General features: G+C 41.3%; 1 protein-coding gene across 3 annotated transcripts in view; it reads right to left on the reverse strand.

Moving 5' to 3' along the window:
• The window catches only part of tead1b (TEA domain family member 1b), a 60,224-nt gene that overhangs the window by 20,772 nt on the left and 16,908 nt on the right, over positions 1-22,544 (reverse strand). For 2 of the 3 annotated variants that reach the window (XM_084052213.1, XM_084052214.1), the window contains 2 exons: positions 21,301-21,553; positions 1,447-1,511 (listed from right to left, as the gene is read on the reverse strand). In XM_084052213.1, coding sequence (XP_083908339.1) covers positions 1,447-1,511; positions 21,301-21,502 — 267 coding nt within the window. In that variant the 5' untranslated portion in view covers positions 21,503-21,553. Of the gene's footprint in view, positions 1-1,446; positions 1,512-21,300; positions 21,554-21,997; positions 22,044-22,544 lie in introns of all 3 variants that reach the window. The other variant, XM_084052215.1, reaches the window with a different exon arrangement.

A 22,544-nucleotide genomic window follows, 5' to 3' on the forward strand; every position in this document is an offset into this window, starting at 1 on the left:
TGTATTTTTATTTCTTTGGAGTGGATTCATTTTCTGTAGTGGTATTAATCAAGCAAATCACACCCATGTCGTAAAGAAGCTTGCGCGCACGCCGTGCGTGTGTGTGTGGGTACAGTACATTCAGTATGTAAGTGTGGAGAGTAAAGTGGGTAATTGGCAAAGATCCGTGCAGATCACCACAATCTAATGGCATCTGCAGTAAGGTCTTTGAAAGACGTGAAATTATGTATTATTGTCCTTATATAGATAGTTATATTTAAATGTCATTGTCACATATCTTTGCATAAATGGCTGTAAGTAAATGTCATGGTCACATACATGTAAAGTAACTACAATAGCACTCTGCTGAATGCATGTGGGAAAACAGCTGTGATTATTCTGTATTGAGAGGGAGAATCACAGAGAGACAAACCACATGGCCTTTCTGGTCATATGCACACACTGATCAATGCACACACAGTTATCAAATGTCACTTTGTTTCACGTTAATCATTGCCATGAGTCTGTAACCGTATAAGGAATTTCCTGCCTATACTGTATGTATATATGTTTTATTAATCAATAGAATAATCTCTAATAATCGATAGTTGCAGCCCTAATCGGTACAGCTGCTCAATGATAAGTAAGAGAAGGTAATGCTTAGATTTGTTGAATAGCGACAAATCTCAAGGCTGCTATACCGTTAAATCTCTTAAGGTGTGCATCTTTTACAACTACACATATTGCAACATATTGTTTTGGAATGGGTCATGGGTGTTGGATAAGTTCATTTTCCCAGCCACCCCAAGGAGATTATTTCTGTTACTAAATTAAAAGTAAGGGCAGTTCGAATGCCCTGCTCCGTGTGTGTGTGTGTGTCTGTCTGTCTGTCTGTCTGTCTGTCTGTCTGTCTGTCTGTCTGTCTGTCTGTCTGTCTGTCTGTCTGTCTGCCTGCGTGCGTGCGTGCGTGCGTGCGTGTGCATAAGCATGTTCTCTAAATAGTGTCGCTTGACTTTTGCAGCAGCATAAGCAGCAGTCATAATATATTCAGCTTTAAAAATGATATTCATGTTACATGTTACACAATGATATTCATGTACACATATGGTCACTGTCGGACAGAAACCTTGTATCGCCATATTTAATCTTTTTATGTTTCGTTTTTTTTCTTAAATGAAAGCCCTATTTTATACTTCATAGTATAACCGTGTCAAGCTAAAGGAGCAAAAGTAGCAGATCGACAAGATCAAAACACATTGTGAGATTGTAACATACCCAAAATAGTGATGCCAGGTTGAAAGTGGTTATTTCTGTCAGTGGGTTTTATAAATATCCTTAAAAGTAATAATTTTGGACGTATACAAGGTTTCTGCCCAACAGCGACGATATTCAGGTTTTAACATATTCAGTTTTTTGTTTTTTTTATACGATATTCATATCATTCAGACATTCCTCCTATTGTCTTACCTGCTTTCGAGTCCTCGTCTTCCCCGTCCGAAGCTTGATGTATCTGGCTATCAGCTCATTTCGACCTGCATAAACAGAAAAAGAAGACTTATTAATTATTATTATTATCATTATTATCTTCCTCATACCATGCTGGAGAATCAAGACTTTGCAGAAAGATTCATAATGGAATACTGTACATACTGTAGGCTCCCCAGCAATCACTAATAAAACTGATGGGAAGTCCTAGACATTAATTAAAGATCAAAAGTTTAAAGGGACAACACTTTCACAACCGTGGCTGCGCAGTCATATCCTTGGTTTACAAATTTGCCTTTGGACTATAGAGGCTAGTCTACTAGTAGTAGAAGAAAATAGTTTTACTTGTGACATGTCTATGTCATTCATAAAGTACACAAACAGAGTCACAATGAACTAAAGAGAGGTGGCTTATCATAAAACTGAAAGTTGACATGTTAACAAGGCTCACATTATCTACTTAAGCCCTCTATACTTTGCCGGGGGTGTCATTAACATTTTTGGGTGAAAAAAAAATGTATATAAAAATACAATAATACAATATTTTTAGCTTTAATGACATGCCCAAAATAGGGACGACAGGGTTAATGTGGTTAATACACTTACACTTAATACTATTCTATGTATTGTATATCTTGAGTACAATAGAAACAAGCCCCCCAGAGCTTTTTGACTGTACTGTACTGCCCTACTGTTAACATACATGTTAATAAAATATTCAATCAATCAATCAAACAAACAATAAATCAATCAAACTTCAAGCCAATATAAATCATCCAATAGGTGGAAGAGCAAATGCAAAAAAAAAACTAGATTTAGAACAATTCCGTTAGGGCTCAATAGTCAGTAAGAAGTGAAGGTTAATTTTGAGATGTAATGTTATGTAATAACATTTTCGCAAACAAATAATCAGTTTAGTGATGTAAAAATGTGCTATTTATAACTCCAGCATGCCTGTCTTTGTTTCTTATTATACAATTATGTAATGTTTTTGAGTGATTTTACCTCCATAGTTGATGGAGCAATTTCAATATATTTGTTTGCGCTCAGATAACCTGATGCCTTTACCATCCTTTTCTGCTATACCTTATTTTACATACATTTTAGGGTCTAAAGTACTTGTATAGATTAATCAGGAATCAACACTTGCTATTGTATTCACAATGTATCGTTATATTAAATGATACTATATGAAAACTGCAAGTTCAAGTTCCATTATTCACAATTCATGTTTCAAGTTCATATCATAGCAGGCTCGTGCATCTTAACAAATGAGCAAACCGGATTAATTTTCTTGTGAGAACACCATGTTACATTAGCATGAAAAAGCCTTACATCAATACAGCCTTTCAAATTAATTTAATTTTGTCCCATTCTCTTCAAAGACTATGCTATGAAAGGAAACAGACCTAGACCTTCATACTGTTACAGAAACTAATGGCGACGGAAATATATTCGTTTAAAACAGTGCTGCTCTCACTAATTTATAATTAAAGCATAGCTTTGTAGAAATTTCTAATTAACAGCGGCTCCAAACATTCTTCTGCCCACTACTCTGCTCTAATTGCTGCAGCAATGCACAATGACCCCTGCTTAGCCTTTTCATATGGTAATAACATGCCGCCAACCCCAAACTATTACACAAATTATAGGTAAAGACGCACTCTAATTATGTGTCCAGCTGTAGCCAACCACTGCCATGGATCTGTTTTAAGCCTGAATGTAATGCACCTCAACATAATGAAACGTTTTTTTTATTGTACTTTCACATCATAATCAATTAAAGGCCCCTACGCTTACATTTTTACTTAGGAAACAAAGTACACTCTATGAGGGTTAATACAGACCATTAGCGGTGCTTCCAGCATTATGGATAGCGTAATGTAAGAACACAGCACATTAAAATCAGTAAACTGACATAAATCAGCATAGCAGAGGTGTCAGTCTCTATGCTGGGTTCGCTGGCCCTAGAACAAGGCTGAGTGATGTGCAGCCTTCCTGTTGTTTGTGTAATGGAAACATGAAGGCAGACAGGCTGAAGCCTCCGCCTGCTGTGCGGCCGGGGATTGCACTCTGCTCAGGTGTGCCAAATGAAAGGCTGGGCCGGTCGGAGTAATGCTGCTTGAATTACTGCCACTTAACACTTGTCAAAGGGGAGGGAGAGACCGTGTCTCCGCTTCCCTCCAAATCTCCCCCTTGCTCCATCCCCACTCTCCCCTTCTCACTTCCTCTCTGCTGAAGAAAAAACGTTATCTGGAAGCCATGGGACTTTGCAAAATAATTATTCCACAAAAAAGGGCAATTATTTAAAAAAGGGAAAAATCAATGTCCATAGAATATTTGTCTTTATTTCTACAGTTCTTGCTTGACCAAGAAATGCTTAAGTCCTTCCATGAAAATCACTATTTTACAGTTTTCAAAAAGGGCAAAAAATAGCAGTCACCAGAAGTAGGGAGGGATGTGTGTTTTCAATGGGCATGGTTAAAATGAGGTTTGAAGTTCAATGGACTAAAATAGGAGGGGGCGTGTCTGATCAAGTGAATATCAAAAATATGTTGGATCAAGCAACTATTTTGTCTGGGGTGCATACAAAAGCCAGAGTAGATGTTAAAATGACCCCAGAAGTGTTTTAAAGTGAAATACCCCTTTAAGCTACATGGGCACACGCAATGTCACACGGGAACACAAGACCTGTTTTGTCCCCGCAAACACCTGGCTGTATGCATGCATCTGCCACACCTAGACATCTGCTGTTCAGCTCTGTGTGTGTGTGTGTGTGTGTGTGTGTGTGTGTGTGTGTGTGTGTGTGTGTGTGTGTGTGTGTGTGTGTGTGTGTGTGTGTGTGTGTGTGTGTGTGCGTGCGTGCGTGCGTGCGTGCGTGCGTGCGTGCGTGCGTGCGTGCGTGCGTGCGTGCGTGCGTGCGTGCGTGCGTGCGTGCGTGCGTGCGTGTCTGTGTGTGTGCGTGCCTGCGTGCCTGCGTGCGTGCGTGCGTGCGTGCGTGCGTGCGTGCGCGTGCTTGTGTGTGTGGCTGTTAAAGGTAAGACCTCTCGGTTGACCCCACAGCTCTCTTCTCCTGAAGAGCGTTTAGGTGAGGCCAGCCTGTGTGAACCCGGTCATGTGATCTCTTTGGACAAATAAACAACATCTGGGGATTTACAATCGCGGCCTGGTCGCCCAGTACGCCTGCAGAGTAAACTTTACCAGATGAAGCTACGGCCCGCACTATTTTCAATAATTCACACGCTGTGTACACATAACATGACAATAAAGGCATTCATGCAAACGCCTGAGTCCAAGATCAAAGCACACAAATGGCCAGCTGAAAGCTTGCTTACTGTTGAATAATTCATTCTTTTCACCAGGCGGCAGAAAAAAAGCTCAGCGGGTCGTGGCCAGCCTGTATTGTTTTTTTCTTTCCTGTGTTTGCACAGAACACTTTTTTTGGTGACTGTTCACTTTCAGGCCTGATTTATACTTAGTTGCGCGCTAGTGTCTCGCAATGAAAATAGCATGTGTCACGCTGCGATGCGTAGTGAGTTTGTAGGTCTGCAATTTTTTGTGAGAGACACGATGCTCAACTAAGTATCTGTATTTAAGTATTTGTTAAGGACCAACACTTGACATGACAGACAACCAATCTTTCTGTTACAATTAATACGTGGTAGAAACTGTGCTTCTACACGGCAAAATCCCCGGTATTAATTTAAGGGTCCATTTGGTTACATTTGTACACTCTCAGAGTTAAATTAACAGTAGATTGTACTGTGTAGTGTGATGGATTGATATTGATCTAATTTTGGTGACTCCACTGCCAGTCCTGATTTGTCTCAATATTTTTTTGGAACATTTCAAATATTTTATATTGGGTAATAAAGGAAAACCAGAAAAAATATTTTCAGTTAAGAATGTAAAAAGAAATTATTTTAAAATGGAGTCAGGAAAATCTGGCTGCAGATCAATGTCATTTGAATTATTGTAGCTTTATTTCAGAATGATCCACTCTGTGTAGTAATATCATCATCACAATGTATTGGATTTCACTGTTGTATGAGCAGTTCATGTTTTAAATGTTCTTAATTCTTGTAGAAAATGTTTTGTTCAGAGGAATGTAAATCACTCAGGAATGTCTGTGATTTAGAGCAGGTTAAAAAACAGACATTGGGGTTTCTTATTTATGTTGTACAGTGGTTCCCAAACTGTGGGTCGGGACCCACATGGGGACCCCAAATGATTGGGGGGGGGGGTCCCCTAAGATGTTTAGCTTAATGTGCAACATTGTTTTCTCACTCAACAGTAAACTAACCAACATGAATATACAGTATGTATATAGGGTATCTGCACATTTCTAAAGTTACAATTGAATGACTTTTAAGACCTTTTTAATACCAAATTGGCCAAATTGTCAAATATTGTGAAAGGGGCAAACATTGTGAAAATAGGCAATCTACAAGCTCACAACGCCTCGCAGTGCAAGGTGTTGTGAGCTTGCAGTTTGGCTAGTATTTTCACAATATTTATCTATGGAACCGAGTCAAACTAAATGTGATTCCAAGTACTTGTCAGGGTGGGACGTCCCTAGTTCAAATATGATTATTTTGGGGGGTCACGGCACTGAAATGTTTGGGAACCCTTGCAGTAGTACTCTACAGTCACACCATGCTCATAGCATTAACTTCTCTGAAACAGGTTAACAAGTTGGCCTTTTAAGCTTTTAATGTAGGCCATCTACAGTGACTAAAACATACTAAATAAAATAATTTAGCCAGGGAACGAAAATGAATTGAGGCTGAAATAAATAGTATAATTAGTATCCGTTATATTATTAGTAACTATTAATGAATTGAGACTGAAATAAATAGTATAATTAGTATCGGTTATATTATTAGTAAGTATTAAGGAGTGTTCTTTTTATTAAATTTGTTTGCCTTTTTTACCCCTTTTTCAGCCCAATTTTAGTCGTTATGCCAATTGACTCACTGTGTGTTGTCTCTGCTGTTGTATCCTACTGACTCACCTGCCAGCTAGGAGCCCCCACCGGGAGAACGTAGCGCCTCTACTCCTCCCGCCCAACACTCCCCACTGACAGGTTCCGCCCGTAGGAGTATATGCATTGACAAATATCACCCTCCACAATTGTGTTTGTATAGACGCTCGACAAAGCTGAAGGCAACAAGGTGGATTCGAACCCCTAGACTCCACGCTGGTGGGCAGTGGTGTGCCACCTGAGCGCCCATTAAGGAGTGTTCAATAATTATTAGTAGTAGTAGTAGTAGTAGTAGTAGTAGTAGTAGTAGTAGTAGTAGTAGTAGTAGAAGAAGTAATAATAGTGCAATAAAGCACTGAAGCTTTGAAACCCACACAGTAAATGTTGATTCAACATCAAGATTATACACTCTGTGAGTGAAATTAACACTGAGGACTGTACTGTGCACAGTGATGTGAGAGCCAGGAGCTGTTCATCACTCGGCAAGGTGCTGAAGTAGGATGAATTACTGCCACAAAGTGTGTGAGGCAACGGCCAGTGACCTCTCATTCCATCACGGCCTCAATCCCATGTATTACTTCATTGTCTGTCAACATACCGACTCGCACCTTCTCCTAAGACTGGTTATGCCACAAATGGTTCCCCGTATTCTTACAACCCTGCCTGAAATAGCTGGCGGGTGAACAGGATTGATATGCATTGATATGCATCTAGGCTTATTCCAATGTTAATTCGCTAGGTGTGAGTCGGGAGCCTTTGAAAACTTTGTTGAGGTGCGAATTTAAAGTAGTTTTAAATCTATGCGTGTGCCTGCGTGGGCTCCTGGTCAAATAGGTACCGGCACGACGTGCAAGGCCGTCCAGTGAGCATTGCACCCCTGGTTATACTGTAGCTAGGCAGTGTCTACTCTACTTGAAGCAATACTATCACAATATGCTCACAACTTAGTGGATTGTTCACAGTTAATCCTAAATATTAGGTGGTTTGGGGTTACGGTAATCCTGTAGTTTATTTCCCGGTAATAACTTAAAAAATGGCGAATGCCGTTGCTCTAATATGGCTGTCGTACTGTGGCCAGCCTGTGAAATCAGTCATCTATGTTTCACTCCAATCTGAGCCCCACTGACTTCCATTATAAGATTAAAGTTAAATATTTTGAATAATATAAAACAAAATGTAAAGAAAAACTAAATGAGTGGATGTACTAAGTTAGCCTACTGGTAACAAACACAAGAAATGTGGCACTGATTGGTCCAACAGAGATTCGAGCCGGACAAACACACACACTCGCACACACAGACACGCACACAGACCAACCCTCTTAAGACGTAGCACTGCACTGCTACAGTTGAGGTAGAGACCTCTGGAGTTTTGACAAGGGATACAGAAGTGAGAGTGTTAACTCTTTAAGGGGCATTCCTGTTGTCACTCAAAGCAGCAGGAAAAGGATTAGATATTTATAACATGACCCCAAGAGGAGTCCTGCTGCTTGGCAGCTGGAGGGGTGTGTATTCCTTTCCCAACCCAACCACAGTGAACTCTCCCTTGAATCCCAATGACCCTGGAGGTTCTGGGGACATATGAATGGCACTCTAGCGGCAGCCCCACAATGAGATGGTGGCTCAACTCTTCCCCCCGGATTGTCCCCCAAGCAGCTGATTCCTCATTCAGTCAGAAATCCAATTTGGCTCTTAGCATCCTTTCTCCAAGGATCCTAGGACAGGCTCCCTCCATCCCTGTTTTGTAACTAACAATAGCTCCTCCACGGCAGAGCCCACCGCAACAGTCAACCACAGACCAACCACCGAGGTAAGGAAGACTCTTCCCTAATCAGCACATTACACTTTAACCACTTCCAACCTGGTGTCCCTATGTTGGGCATAGAAATAAATAAATACAGTACATATATATACAGTTTACTGTATATATTTATATATACATATATAGACTTATAAATATATATATATATTTTTATATATACATATATAGACTTATAAATATATATATATATATATATATATATATATATATATATATATATATATATATATATATATATATATATATATATACACATACACATACACATACACATATATATATATATATATATATATTATAATTATATAATAATAATTATACTGAGATTGATATCTTACAAAAAATGTGCGAAATCTCTGTGTGTATGTCCGTCCGTGTGTAGTTCACGTATTTCTAGAACATCTGACTGACCGACCGACCGACCGACCGACCACACGCGTGCCGAAACTCGGCACGCGTGTGGCCGGCGATCCGAGGAATTCCTGGCGTCGAATTGGATAGGCGGTTGTCCAGAACTGCCGATCCGACTGATTTACCCATATATAAGCCTATATGGAGGTCCGGTTGTCCAGAATCACAGATACAACGCGTTGCCCATATATGGTCATGCCGACTTCAAATGTGCATTGGCGATAACTTGAGGGAGTGCGGTACCCGGCATCGAAGCAGACAGACAGACGGGTACAACAGGTACTCTGACAATGGGGTATTACAAAACTGGGTGGGGCATGCATTCACAATCGTTCAGCACAGTCTAGTATAATGTGTACAAACATTTCAAAATAAAACATTTGCTAAAATAGCTGATCTACAAAATGCATTACATCACAATGCATTGTGAGCTTGTAGATCTGCTATTTTTATTTCATCCTTACCGCATTCATTCACACGCATTCAGCGAAATCACAGGAGAAACAAGACTGAGATTAAGAATCTCATTGTGTGACAGGCCGGCCATTGAGAAAAAATAAATAAATCATGTTTTTTTCATAAACACCACCCGCCCGGGACGTCTGGGGAAACAAAACTATGCGAGCGGCGACCCTTAACAACACCCCCCCCCCTCTCACAGACAATGTAGACAACAAAAAGAAGCGAACCCCAGACTGTAAACCGAGAAGAAATCCCCTTGTCAGATGGTAATCTCGTTATATAAGTTATATAAAATAAATATAAAACAAAGAAAAACCTTATAACTAAATGGACGGCACAGCGGGCACACAACTAAAAGCGTCCTCTGTATAGGTAGTCATTTTGGCATAAATTAAAAAGTAGTGTTTTATTAAAAAAAACACATTTATATTGAGTAATTATTGTGGAAAATATACCAGTGAAAGACTACAGTATTAAAAAAATACTTTAGTTTAATTGAAAAAGTTACATAGTATGACTTTAAGATACATTGGTACAAAAGAAAGCCCTAAGTTATTCTACATATGTTACTGTATGTCCATAATCTTTACACATGTAAACCTGTGATGTGACAAATAAAGTTGATTCTGATAAGCAGCAGCTTTTTTAATTTGGGGAGGATGGTTTCAGAGGAAGGTAGGTGATGCTGTAATATTGCCTGCCATGCCACCTGTTTGTCAGAATATCAACATTATATTGCACATCTAGGAAAGGTTGTGACATGATTAGCATTCACATTCAAAACATTCCACCAGACCAGATAACATCTAATGTGGAACTATTTAGGGCAACACAAACAGAAAAAAGTTGATCCAAACAACATATTCATCAATACTGACACGTTAGTAATGAGCTCCACTGGCATACTAACAAAAAGGTTCCATATGAACACAGCATCAAGGCTTTATGCATCCGCATATGATAAACACCAGGGCTAATTTAAGTAATGGCACATTAAACATTTTAACTGCCTTGGCTGTGTCTTCTGACTGGCAAGAACGATATACTCCTGCTTTGCTCCAGTATTTTTTTCTTTTTCTTTTTAAAAGCACTCATTTCCTGTAACAGCACTTTTGTTTAACGCAGACCCAACCACAGTCACATCTGGTCGAGCGGTCTGCCATGATGTCAGTGAATGGGAGACAGAAGCAGTGGGCCTGGCTTGGAAGGCAACGGCAGTTCGCCTGGTCATACACGCAAACGATCTCTTCATGTGGTTAGCCCTGCTCTGCTCTCTGTAGCACACAGGACGACATTACCCTGCTTTGCTCTCTCTGTAGCACACAGGACAGCATTAGGCTGGACTCACACATCTGCGGCAGATGCTTCAGACGCAGCCGCTAGCTTTCCCGTTCACTTCCATCATATGATAAAAAAAGAGGCGGAGTGTCTCGCGCGTTGTAGACACTGAAGCGTGTGAGGTCCGACGCACAAGAAGCATTGTGTTCAACTATGATGAACCATTACCGCGTGCCAACCAATAGGAAATACGTTTCCTATTGGTTGGCACACGACCAGAGTTTAGGCTTCACCCAAATCAAATCAACTTTCACACCCAGACATTTATCTCATAAAAAAGGAGAGCAAGATGTGTCATTTACTCATTTTGGACAAATCAAAGAAAGTTTTGTGAAAGGCCAACTTCTCATGCTTTCTGACATCTGTGTGTTCAGTAGTTGAAAGCACATACTTTCCTGACCCAGATTTTTAAGATTTAAGACAGAACACTGGGCTAAAACCTTTATGATAAAAATGTATTATGCTGTCCAGTATACCATATATTTAATACTAATTAAATATATGGTATACTATAATTATCCTCAATTGTGTCATTAGTTGTGGTGTGTGTTTAGGTGTGTGTGTGTGTGTGTGTGTGTGTGTGTGTGTGTGTGTGTGTGTGTGTGTGTGTGTGTGTGTGTGTGTGTGTGTGTGTGTGTGTGTGTGTGTGTGTGTGTGTGTGTGTGTGCATGCGTGTGCATGCATGCGTGTGTGCGCGCGTGCGGAGTACTGATTCCAAACAATGGCCCTGGATTTCCTGGATTTCCTGTCAACCGTGATAGATGACTCAAGGGTCTGAGGCAGGTATTAGCATGACAATAGACTAAACCAACAATATGAAGGCATTCATCAGGACGGTCCTTCGTCTCTGGTATTGGGAATAGCATACAGGTGCAGGAAGCCAACTCGCAATATTGCAGAGGAGTCGCTGCTTGCCAGGGGCATGATAATCTATTTCCTAGCACTGAAGTCAACTTGTTGCTATGATTAGGAATAATAGTCTCTCTCATTTGGGATGGAGGATGCTGTGATATCAGTCCATTCTATCTGCCTATGTTGAGTGCCCAACAGGACTACGTTGACTCAACAGAGTTCTGCGTTACTAATACATTCACTTGAATGATTCATGTGTAACTGCCAAGTTGAAAAGATAAATGATAATAATAGTTTGGACCTCTGATCATCTGAAACAATGTCAGCTATAAATAAAGTAAAGCGGCTGCTGTAATACTGCAGGTGTTTCCCATGTAAGGTGTGGTTCTAAAAGCTCCATGCCATAACCTCAAATCCCTGTTCTCTCAATAAGGGTCATGCCTAGTCAGAGCTCACACCCGTATGCCACTAAAATCCATTTAGAAAGACAGAGGATAAAGTCTGCTGTTCCCAACATCTGACTCCTGCCAACCAGCGTCCTATTGCGGGTGGCTTAACTTCCTGTGCCCCCCCCCCCAAACACGCACGCACGCACGCACGCACGCACACACGCACGCACGCACGCACGCACGCACGCACACACACACGCACACACGCACACACACACACAATGGAAGAGTGAGTCCCTACGAAAGACTTCTCGGCCAAAGTTGCATGCCTGCAGACTTAATGATCACTCACCCTAGTGCTATTCTGAGAAGCACAATAGTAAACACAGCCTCATACAGGCAGTGGTGGAAGTACATTTACTGAAGTACTGTACTTAAGTACAGTACTTAAGTATTTCCAATTTCCAATACTTTTACTTCTACTCCACTACATCTCAGAGGCAAATATTGTACTTTTACACATTACATTTATTTGAGTACTTTTACTTTTGGTACTTTAAGTACACTTTGACGCCAATACTTTTGTACTTACTCAAGTACATTTTGAATTCCGGACTTTTACTTGTAACAGCGTATTTCTACATTGCAGTATTGATACTTTTACTTAAGTAAAGCAATTGAGTACTTTTTCCACCACTGCATACATGCGAGTGCATGCACATACACGCTTGCTGCATGCTTGCTGACATATTATTTCCAACAACTGTCTGCGCATCTGCTACAGTGCTGTCTGCTGGGAGGGAAGATCACATCCATCCTATAGTCTCATGTGGTCACTGGTCAGGATCACAAACTCCCTAGTTTCATGTGGTCACTGGTCAGACCCACCATCTTAACTCAACAATTCTAGTAACACAGGGTCTGAATCACAAGTCAGCATATCTGTGTTTTGCCAGAGAAAACTACAGGTATGTCTCTGATTGGCTGGACTGTGACGCTAGTCCATGGTTGGTCTAAGGAGGTCTGTGGTGGGTTTTATTGTGTATTGTGATGGCATTTTTACTTACAGTAGCATAGTCAGTATGCAGACTATGCACTGGTATGTCTGAAAGGAGTCAGACTGGTATTCATGCCTAAAGACTCAATATTGCAGCCACATGCAGTGCAATAATTATACATAAGCTAAGCTATTGTACTTGGCTGGTAGAAATAAAATAAAATACACGCACCCACCCACCCACCCACCCACCCATACACACACACACACACACACACACACACACACACACACACACACACACACACACACACACAGTATCATTGTATAATATATTCCCCCAGTGTTAATTGACCAGTGGTTCTGACCTTCAGAAAGTGGCCAGTTATTAGGCTTTGCAAAATCTAATGATGCACTTCCATAACTCAATTGAATGGAAGTAAAGGAAGAGACCTCACTGTTGTTTAGACTTCAAGTTGATTAATGAATACAAGATTCATTAAATGACCTAAAAAAGAAAAAAAAACTATTGATAAATGAATTAACTGCTCTTTAAAAATCCATCATTTTCTGTCTCTGGACACTGAAAGAAATCAATACTTAACTTGAAATGACCGTATTGAGCTGGATAAAAGGCTTTATTGCAGCGGTTGGGTCAGAAGTGGTTGAGATAATGTATTAGCAGAACAATGGGGGACTAAAGGTGACATGTTCTCTCAAAACCTTACAAGACATCAGAAAGTAGCAGGTCACTAAACTGAGCCTTCCTGGAGACAGAGAGCATTACAGCAGCCAACCTCTGTTGAACTGTGCTCATGTTCAGACAAGGGTTAGGAGGTAAAGGCAGCCTCTTTATCACTCAGCAGGTCCTGCTTTGTCCCCGGTCTACCTTTGTCAGGGAAGACTACGGCTGAAGCCCGCTGCTCCTTCCAGCTCTATGCAACACACTCACAGGGGACCAATTCACGCAGCCAGCCCTTGTCTGAATCACTCTATCAATTAGGAGCCACTGAGTTTATCATCACTGCATTACTGCCTAAGCTGGCCTGGTCATTGTGTTGAGGTGTGTCTCTCAGGAGAGAGAGAGGGTGGGGCGGGTGGGGGGGGACAAAAACGACAAAACAAACGACCGTGGTGTGGAGCTACAGTTGGACAGGCCGGCGTACTAATCTGAGAGGATGGCTGTAATTATGAGTCCCCTGAGGAACTGGCTGTGGAGCGAGACCATGTGTGAACATGACGGTGACAGGCGGCAAGGTACAGCCCCCTCCTTTCCCCACAACAAGGTAAGGCACAGAGTCAAATCAATATTTTCAATCTCTCAGGATCAATTTGGCATCTGGGAACAAGGGAAGAAGTGTTAGCACTGACCAATGTGTATAAATGAGAAGTCAAACTTTGTGATCGTGATGTGCTCACTTTCTCTAGAATGAGAGGTACACCATAGTGTCTTGCCTAGAAGAATGGAATTCAGCCGTGGCCAGTTTAACAATCCAAAATAGTAAGGTCCCTTCCAGCCTATAGTGAAAACAACTATGTTGCATCAGCATGATAAATACAGCCAATGTGCTCTGCTATATCATAACAATCTATGTTATGACATGGCCCACATTCCATTCATACCAAGAGCAATGAACTTAAAGGACCCTTGGGCCAGACTACAATGTGTTGAGTATTCATGATGAAGAAATAATCTTCAAATGGCTTTATGTGAGCATCCTATCTCCTATATGTTCGGAGTTTGAGAGCCAGTCTCTTTTCCATGACTGGTAGAGGAATAGAAGACATCAACACTCAAACTGCAGTGTAGTTTCAGAAGAGCACTAGATGACAGAATAATGCAGTCATTCAGATACCATTCTCACGTTGATTATACAAAATGGTTCCATCAGTGCAAAATGATCTCATCAGTGTAAAAGTGTTTCATCAATAGATGGTGTCCTCGGTACGAAACGGACAATTTCTCGAACAGAGCACATAAGTGACACTGCATCTTTAAGAAGCCCAGAGTTCCACTGTGTTTTAGTCAAACAAAAGCAGCCAATTGGGACTGTGCAACCTGAAACCAGAAGCTGTGCACTGAGGGCCTCACACAGACCTCAGAGCTGGGACACACCCCATAAACTCCTGATTCAGGCAGAGAATTATGCCCTGCTAACCAACCAGCCCATGCAAACAGCTCTGCAAAACAAAACAAAAATGTTTATAAAGTGTGGTCAAATCACAAAAGCATAGATTGATTCTTTTTATTTTTATTTTTTTCTAGCCTTTTTCCTACAGTATTCTACAAGGCTATGCTAGAGATAGATACATGAATGATTAGACACTGGGTTTAGACACTAGAAACCCAGCAAGGCATTACTGTTGAATTTAAAATCCAACATTTGGAACACAGCAGACAGTTAAAGAATAAAGTTATCTGTGAAAGTCACGTTTACTTTCACAACAGTTACAGTGCTGCATGTTTTAGCTTAAAGGCGTATTTCAATTTTCAGTGAACATACAGTATGTTGACAGTTTTAATCAAAACATTTTCACCACTTAAAGGGATGATAGTCTGGATTCTGCATGAACTCTGTTATATCCCTGACATAAATGCACTAAAGAAATCCAGAGAGAGAAGACTAAAATCCAAACCAATGCAGATAACTTTGCATTGTGAAACGTTCCACGGCGCTCAATTCAAAACAGTGGGAATGGTTAATTTTTTGTAATATTTTTAATTGTACTTGATCTCATTGTACAGTACAGACTTTCTGAAGAGAATATGAAATCATGATGTATTATTTTCTCATCTAATGTGGTGACAGCAGTAAGCCAACCAATGCCAATGGCATTTCATCACAGCCTGGTCAACAAGTAACAACAACATGAGCAGCCATGCGTGGCATGAACCCCCTGATAGCCTTGGGCTGTGGTTAAAGCAGTGTGCAAGCTGGACATGGAATCTCAGACAACTAAGTGACAGCATGCCAAGCTTGGTCATATTGCTCAGATTGACCATATTCACACAGCAGCCATTTTGCACTTACATCATACTTGAGGGGTGGGGTTACATTCTATGACATACAGTAAGAGCAAAATGGCCGCTGTGTGAATAGGATTAATAGGGTCACTAGCAAAGTGAAACATGTTGCTAGACCCTCAAACAGTGCCCCCAAGCAGACGCCTGTCAAATAATAAGCTCCGCACATCACACATAATGCTGCTGCTCAGCAAAAGTTATGCAAATGTTTTAATTAATTTCTTCAACAATCTAACAGGTGTCAAGACACACTGAAGATACAGTAATTCAGTCACTGTTACGGAGGGGCAGAATCGAGATCTCAAATTGTTTACTGTGGCACCTGGATGATTTTGTCACCTGTACTCCAATACAAGCTCCTTGACTAGGCTTATTAGACACATGTTCCTCGCCTCCGTGTATTGCCCGGGGTACAAAACAACAGGTGCTGACAAGCCCCAGTAGGACTGTCAGCAAAGAGCTTTGTTTAAGGTGACAGCATAAAGACCACATGAAATACGTGCCCTCCTCGAATTTTACACGCTGAGCTGTCATGTGCCTTTAAGCCCTTAATAATGCATCAGTGCAGTGTCTTTGAAAGGCAACCTAAATTATAAAGAAACAAACACGTAAAGGCTTTGTCTCCAGTACAAAATAAAGCATTCAGGAAGTTGGAAAAAACAATTTGAGACTAGGAGATAGAAAGGAAAGTATCATTGCAATAGTGACCCATGATGACACAATTACTTTATTATCACAGCGGGATTTTTTAGCCCATATTCAGCATGACCCATCCCAACATTCCATCACCAATCCTGTTTATGTGGAGTGAACGTGTGAGTTCCTTTTAGTGAAAAAAAGACAAAAAAATGAGTGGAAACATGACTGTTACACTACCAGTGTTACACAGGCACAATGACATAATGGCCGAGGAACAAATAAGGGATTATTCTGGAGGAGTGCAATGTGTCTCCTACACTGAAGTTCCTCACTCCATTCTGAGTGAATGCAGGTAACTCGGGGAGCCTGAGCTGATCCCAGAATTCCTCATTATCCACCCAGCAGGGAAGCTCAAGTCCGCTCGCTCTGTCTCAGAGCATACTCTGCCCAGCAAGATGAGCCCAGAGCTGGGCCACCGAGGGCAAGCCAGGTCTCCTCATTATAACTAACTCATCCTTGGCATCCCTGCAAACCAAGTGCCACTTAGTTCCCACAGGAGGGGTCTAGTCTGGATCACTGATGAGATGGCAGAGCAAACAGCACAGTAGTAATAGGAAAGCTTTACATAAACGCATGGCTTCCCCTGTGTAATCTGTAGCTATGGATAGCAGTTTGGTGTGCACTTTGTGCTGAACCTTCGGCACAGCACCAGATACGTGATGAGATTGAAATGCACGGACAGTGGACAGCACCCTCTCTCCTGCATGCAGGCATCCTATGAAGTGGATGGAACAGCCAAATGGGGATAGTCTGATTCAGGACATGCAATTAATAATTTTCGGACACTGGATGCATAGTGGTTATTGTTGACAGGAAGCAAAGCAGAGCCAGGCACACAGAGAACACCACCATATTCCACATGCTGATTCATGAGTCACTCAATATGTATTTTATATGATGGATATTTCGAATGCTTTATGACTGCCTTAGTGCTTTATCCATAGCAGTGTAGAGTGTGAGCCTGTATACATACACATTGGCGGTGGTTCAGGTTGAGGGGAGTTTCCCCATTTACTGTGAAGCACTAAAGTGCTTATATAAATGTAATCCATTAATATTAATGTTATTATTATTAGATATGCGCCCCAGTGAGCGCCCCCCTTCTAGTGTATATAACAAACTATTAAAGCATATTTACTCAATATAACTACAGTGCTGAACTAATTGCAATGAAATGCAAGGAATTGTAATTACATTAAATGAAAAGGAAAAATAACAAAAACTGTATTTTTAGGCGTGAATTTGTCTCAGCAGATTTGTTAGTCTGCAGAACAAAGAAGATAAGAACAAAGGTGGGGGCAGAAAATGTCACCCAGCCTGCAGGGCAGGTGCAAATATACAACACACTGAATAAACATACAATTTGAATAAAGCGTGTCATTCCACATATCAACCCTATTTCTGGGATAAATGGATGCAGCCTTGCACAGCAGGTGAATTCTGTAAGTGCAGAGTCTTAAGGCCCTCGGCCAGGGGCCTCTACTCCGTTTCCCCTGTGCATTATGATACACTGATTGTAGCCTCAGTAAACCCAAGGGCCCTGGCAAAGCCTGGGTAAAGCATACTATGCAGCTGTTGTGTTTTCCATCCCAGTTACAATTAAGTCTCTCAAAATGGGCACGGTGCCAGCCACCACCTCAGTCTCAGTAGATCAGAAAATACTTCAGGTAAACACCACAATAAGCTAAGAACCAGAAATTAGACATTGTTTTGTACCTCTAGACAGTTGCTATAGAGACTGTTGCTAATTAACTGCGCTCTGCCCCAGGGTAACAAAGGGCTTAAGGGCACTCAGGATAGCTTCTCTATGGATGGAACACTGTGCTCTCCAGAGGGTCTCTCGGCTACAAAAAAAATACCTCTGTCTCCATCCACCCTCCTTTCATCTCAGATGCCATGAGAGGTTTTGTGTGTTGTCTATCTGTGACAGTAATAATCCCTGTGGACCTTCAGCCTCACCATGGTCAGGCAACCCTCTTAAAAGAGAAATCACTGCCATGTTTTAGACAAATCAATGCCTTGTATCAGCATCAAGGACCACTTCATGGGTTTCAAATTATCCCTGATTTTTTTATTCCTGGTATTCTGGAGAGTACTGCTGTTGGCAAGGCGTGTACAGCGCTCCCTTCTAGCTTTCTAAGATGGCAATCTAAGGCATGCAACAAAGGACACACATATTAATATGGTTTAAGAAAAAACATTGCATTTGACGGAAAATGCACAATGGAAAATAATGTGTTATTATTATTTACTATTATTACTACTACTATTATTATTACACTACTATTATTATTACTATTGTTATTATTGTTGTTGTTGTTTTGTAACAATGCAACAGGCATTCTATACAGAAGCCCCACTAGGAAGGCAGGTGTGAGATTCCTGAGGGAGATGAAGATGCCTGCCTGTGAGATTCCTCTTGGCTCTCCTGTCAGACATGGTGTCTCCTATGAGGCAATGTCAGCAGCACTGTTTACCTGGCCGCAGGTCCCCAACACCTGCCACACCAGTGGTTATACATACACTTGGATAGTTTTAATGTTATGTTCCTTGAATACTCTATATTTCAAACAAGATCTATTCACACTTGCCCTGATACATAACATGAGACAATTATGAATGAATTGTGCATTTAGTTCAAATTAAAACAAAAAATCATCGCAAGATCAATTCATTAGAATGAAATACAGCCCAATTTGTGTTTAAGAAAGCCCCACATCATGTTTAATGCTTCATTGGCTTTGGAGAGTGTGTCACAGTTCACGCTATGATGAGTTTGGCACTAGGACCCAGCGACAGCTGCAGGGCTGAGCAACAAGCCCTGCCCCCCCAGAAAAATATAAATAAATAAATAAATACTAATTTACAAGACCAATTTCAACCTGTTCCCAACCTCACAGTCCCACCAAACTTTCTGTTGTAATTTCAAATAGGACTGCAGCTAAATAATGTATATCTTCTTAAAAATCTGCAGAATCTCTCACCGTCTTTAAAAAGCTCTATAAAAGTTTAGCACTGACATTGCTCAACTCTGTTTAATTAGGAGGAAATGAATAGCAATCACACTTTGCCGTGTCATTATGTTTATACGCAGATCAGTTTTCACACTTAAAATGGTCTGCTCGGCTGGCACCAAGCATTTATTTCCCTACTAGTGGACTACGGGAAACACCAGTGTTGAGTACTGTGCTTCTGGTGGGTAAATATGCAACCGGATACCCAGCACATCTGGTAGGACAGACCTCTGCTCAATCCCTCTGCTCTCCGGCACACACAAGATTCATTCAAAATCCCCCAACAATAAAAACTGAACAGGATAGCAGCAAACACAACACTTTGTGTTAAATCACTCACCTAGCCACTCAAATTGTTGAAACTTGAAATGTTACAAAGAAGGTTTTTGATACATAGCTGTTCTTAAAATATGTTCTCAAGAAATAAATACATGGCATCCATCAGTACTGCATTCTCTGGCATGAACACTGTAAGCTGCTTTTTTTTTGGGTAGATCCATTGCTTATCCTTGAAGTGCGTATTCCTTCTGTTAATACGTCATTTTCATTCTAGCTAACATTGGTGTTTTTGTGCTCACACAGACAACAGATAAATTGTTCCTAATGAATCATGATGCAGCTTGTTGCTGCAGTCATTTCTAACCATGATAGTTTGCTTTCTTACAATAATTAGATCCATTGGGATATCTCATTTGATTGGGACAGTAAGGACCAGCTCTTTTGCAGTGCCTTGCAGTGCGTCTGGAATCATCATTGTGTAGCAAACATTACAGTGCTCAGTATCCATTAAACTTAGAAATGACACTCACAAAGTTCAATAAACACTGAGGATTATTAAGCTTAGCTCAGATCAAAGAGTCAAAACGTGTTTTTTTATTACCACGATGTATACCTCGTTGTACGACGGTGTTGCATGCTGAACATAGCCAACCTACAAGAGGTTGAGGATGTCCGGCATTTCAAAAGTGAGTCTTGCACTGTAATGTGAATCATTTAACAAAAAAAAAACTCTCCAGGAAAACCTATTTGTCATGCCCTAATCCAGAGCAGAGGGGCTGTGACTCAGTTGCTTTGGCGCTCACAGCCTGTATTGAGAGGAGGAGAGGAAGGCAAGGAGATTAGGAGGAAAGCAAAGGAGACGAAGAGGCAGCGGGGAGTGGTCTGTGCGGCTGGTCACCTCTTTGTAGTGGCAGCTGAGGGGCTTCACTGCAACTCTTCACAATTTACATTTTGTTTGGCTGGAGGGGGGTCACATGACAGCTGCGAGTGAACACCCTGAGGGGGGCTTTCTGCTTTCACTTGACACTGACAGGCTGTGAGAGAGTCCAACACGGCAGAAAGAAAATATTCCCTCTTTCCATGACATCACCCAGCCAGGAATGGGGGAAGTGGAGGAAGGGGCGGGGGGCACAGCTGGTGGCAGCCGCAGTACCATCTGCTACTGGCTAATAGTTGACAACGCTTTACTTATAGACTCTTACTACTGCAGAGTAAGAGGTCTGGACGTAATGACCCCCGACCACAGAGAAAAGAGTGTCTGGCTGGCCACTTCCTGATGGGCAGTCTCTCATGTGCGTTACTTTGGTTGACACACATTTACCACCTTAACCCTGCCGTCCCTACTTTGGTCATTATAGGCATTATAATTAAAAAGTATATATTTTTGCAGATCTACAAGCCTATAACGTAGCGTGATGTGCCACATTGTAAGCTTGTAGATCGGCTATTCTCAAATAGCTGATGTGCTGTATACAATGGTGCTTAAGGGGTTAAGCACATTATGGCCAGTGGCACACAAATAAATACAGAATAAAGATGAACAACATGCCAGGCCTAACACTTACCATACATCTTTCCCTCGTCAGACAGGATGATCTTCCTGCGGCCACAAGGAGGGTAGATGGCCAAGGCCTCCTGGAAGCTCTGCTCAATGTCAGGGCTCCACACCCCTTCCGCATCATTGTCCATTGGCTTGTCGGCAGAGTCACTCATCCTCTCCATGTCCTCGGCAGGGCTCTCACTACCACTCCAGCTGCTGGGATCCATGGTGGCGGCTGGGCTCTCCAAGCCGAAGCCTGGAGCAGGCTAGGGGGAGACCTGGAATTCCCAGTAAACAAACACGAGCCACCAGTCACTCTCCACACCAGGGCTGCACACACATCTGCCTCCGAGTAAACAACGTACACACAGCTGCTGCTGCTACACACCCAACTGACAGCACAATATGAACGGTGCGAAGCAAAAAAAAAAGTGTTTGCCAAATATGTCGCCGAGTTGATTTACCAAGGATGTTACAGCTTCAAACAATGGTAATCAACCTAGCCTCCTTCATGGATGGCAACACCTTCTTTACAGAACTGCAGTAAGAAACTAATATAGTGTCATTCATAGAAGCATCGACTTAATTAGAGAAGTTTCCCTTCTTTTAAATCAAATAATGAAATGTCTGAAAACTAAACAAGACGAAAGTAACATGCTTAATTTCTTTCCACAAATGATGGTTGGCACAATATTAAATGTGAATAATGTTAATAAACTCACTTTCTGCATGTGAAGTAGCTGGCCACTGCCCACTAGGATAAAAAGACTGAAGCATGATTTATACTTGGTTGTGTGCCATCAAAAATAGCAGATCTACATGCTCCTCGTGACACATTGTGAGCTTGTAGATTTTTGGTGCCCAACCAAGTATAAATTAGACATAATGGAGACCTTTACAAAGGGAAAACACAATGACAACTAGGCTACTATGTACAGTACATAATGTGGTCCTCATTGGTAGCCTATCCGTCTGTGTTTAGTTGTCATTACACTGGCAAATCTGTTACAGTTCTTTGCCTGAATTGTTAGGTGGGAAATGTTCTTCTTTCTCCATAGCTCTTATTTTTCGTTTTCATTTTTGAAGTTATTTTCTGGCAGACAAAAAGATCCTCAATGCCAAAGGGATTTGTTTGAGGAACAGGACTGTTTCGTTTTATTTGCTTTCCTGTCATTAAGGCCTGATCAAAACGTTTTTGCTTTGGTCAGCCCTCTCGGTACAAACAAACTTAATTATAATTAATTTATTAAGGTTGTTATTATTATTATT

The sequence above is a fragment of the Gymnoscopelus microlampas genome (genome assembly GCF_963454915.1).
Source record: "Gymnoscopelus microlampas genome assembly, chromosome: 1".
Classification (NCBI taxonomy): domain Eukaryota; kingdom Metazoa; phylum Chordata; class Actinopteri; order Myctophiformes; family Myctophidae; genus Gymnoscopelus; species Gymnoscopelus microlampas.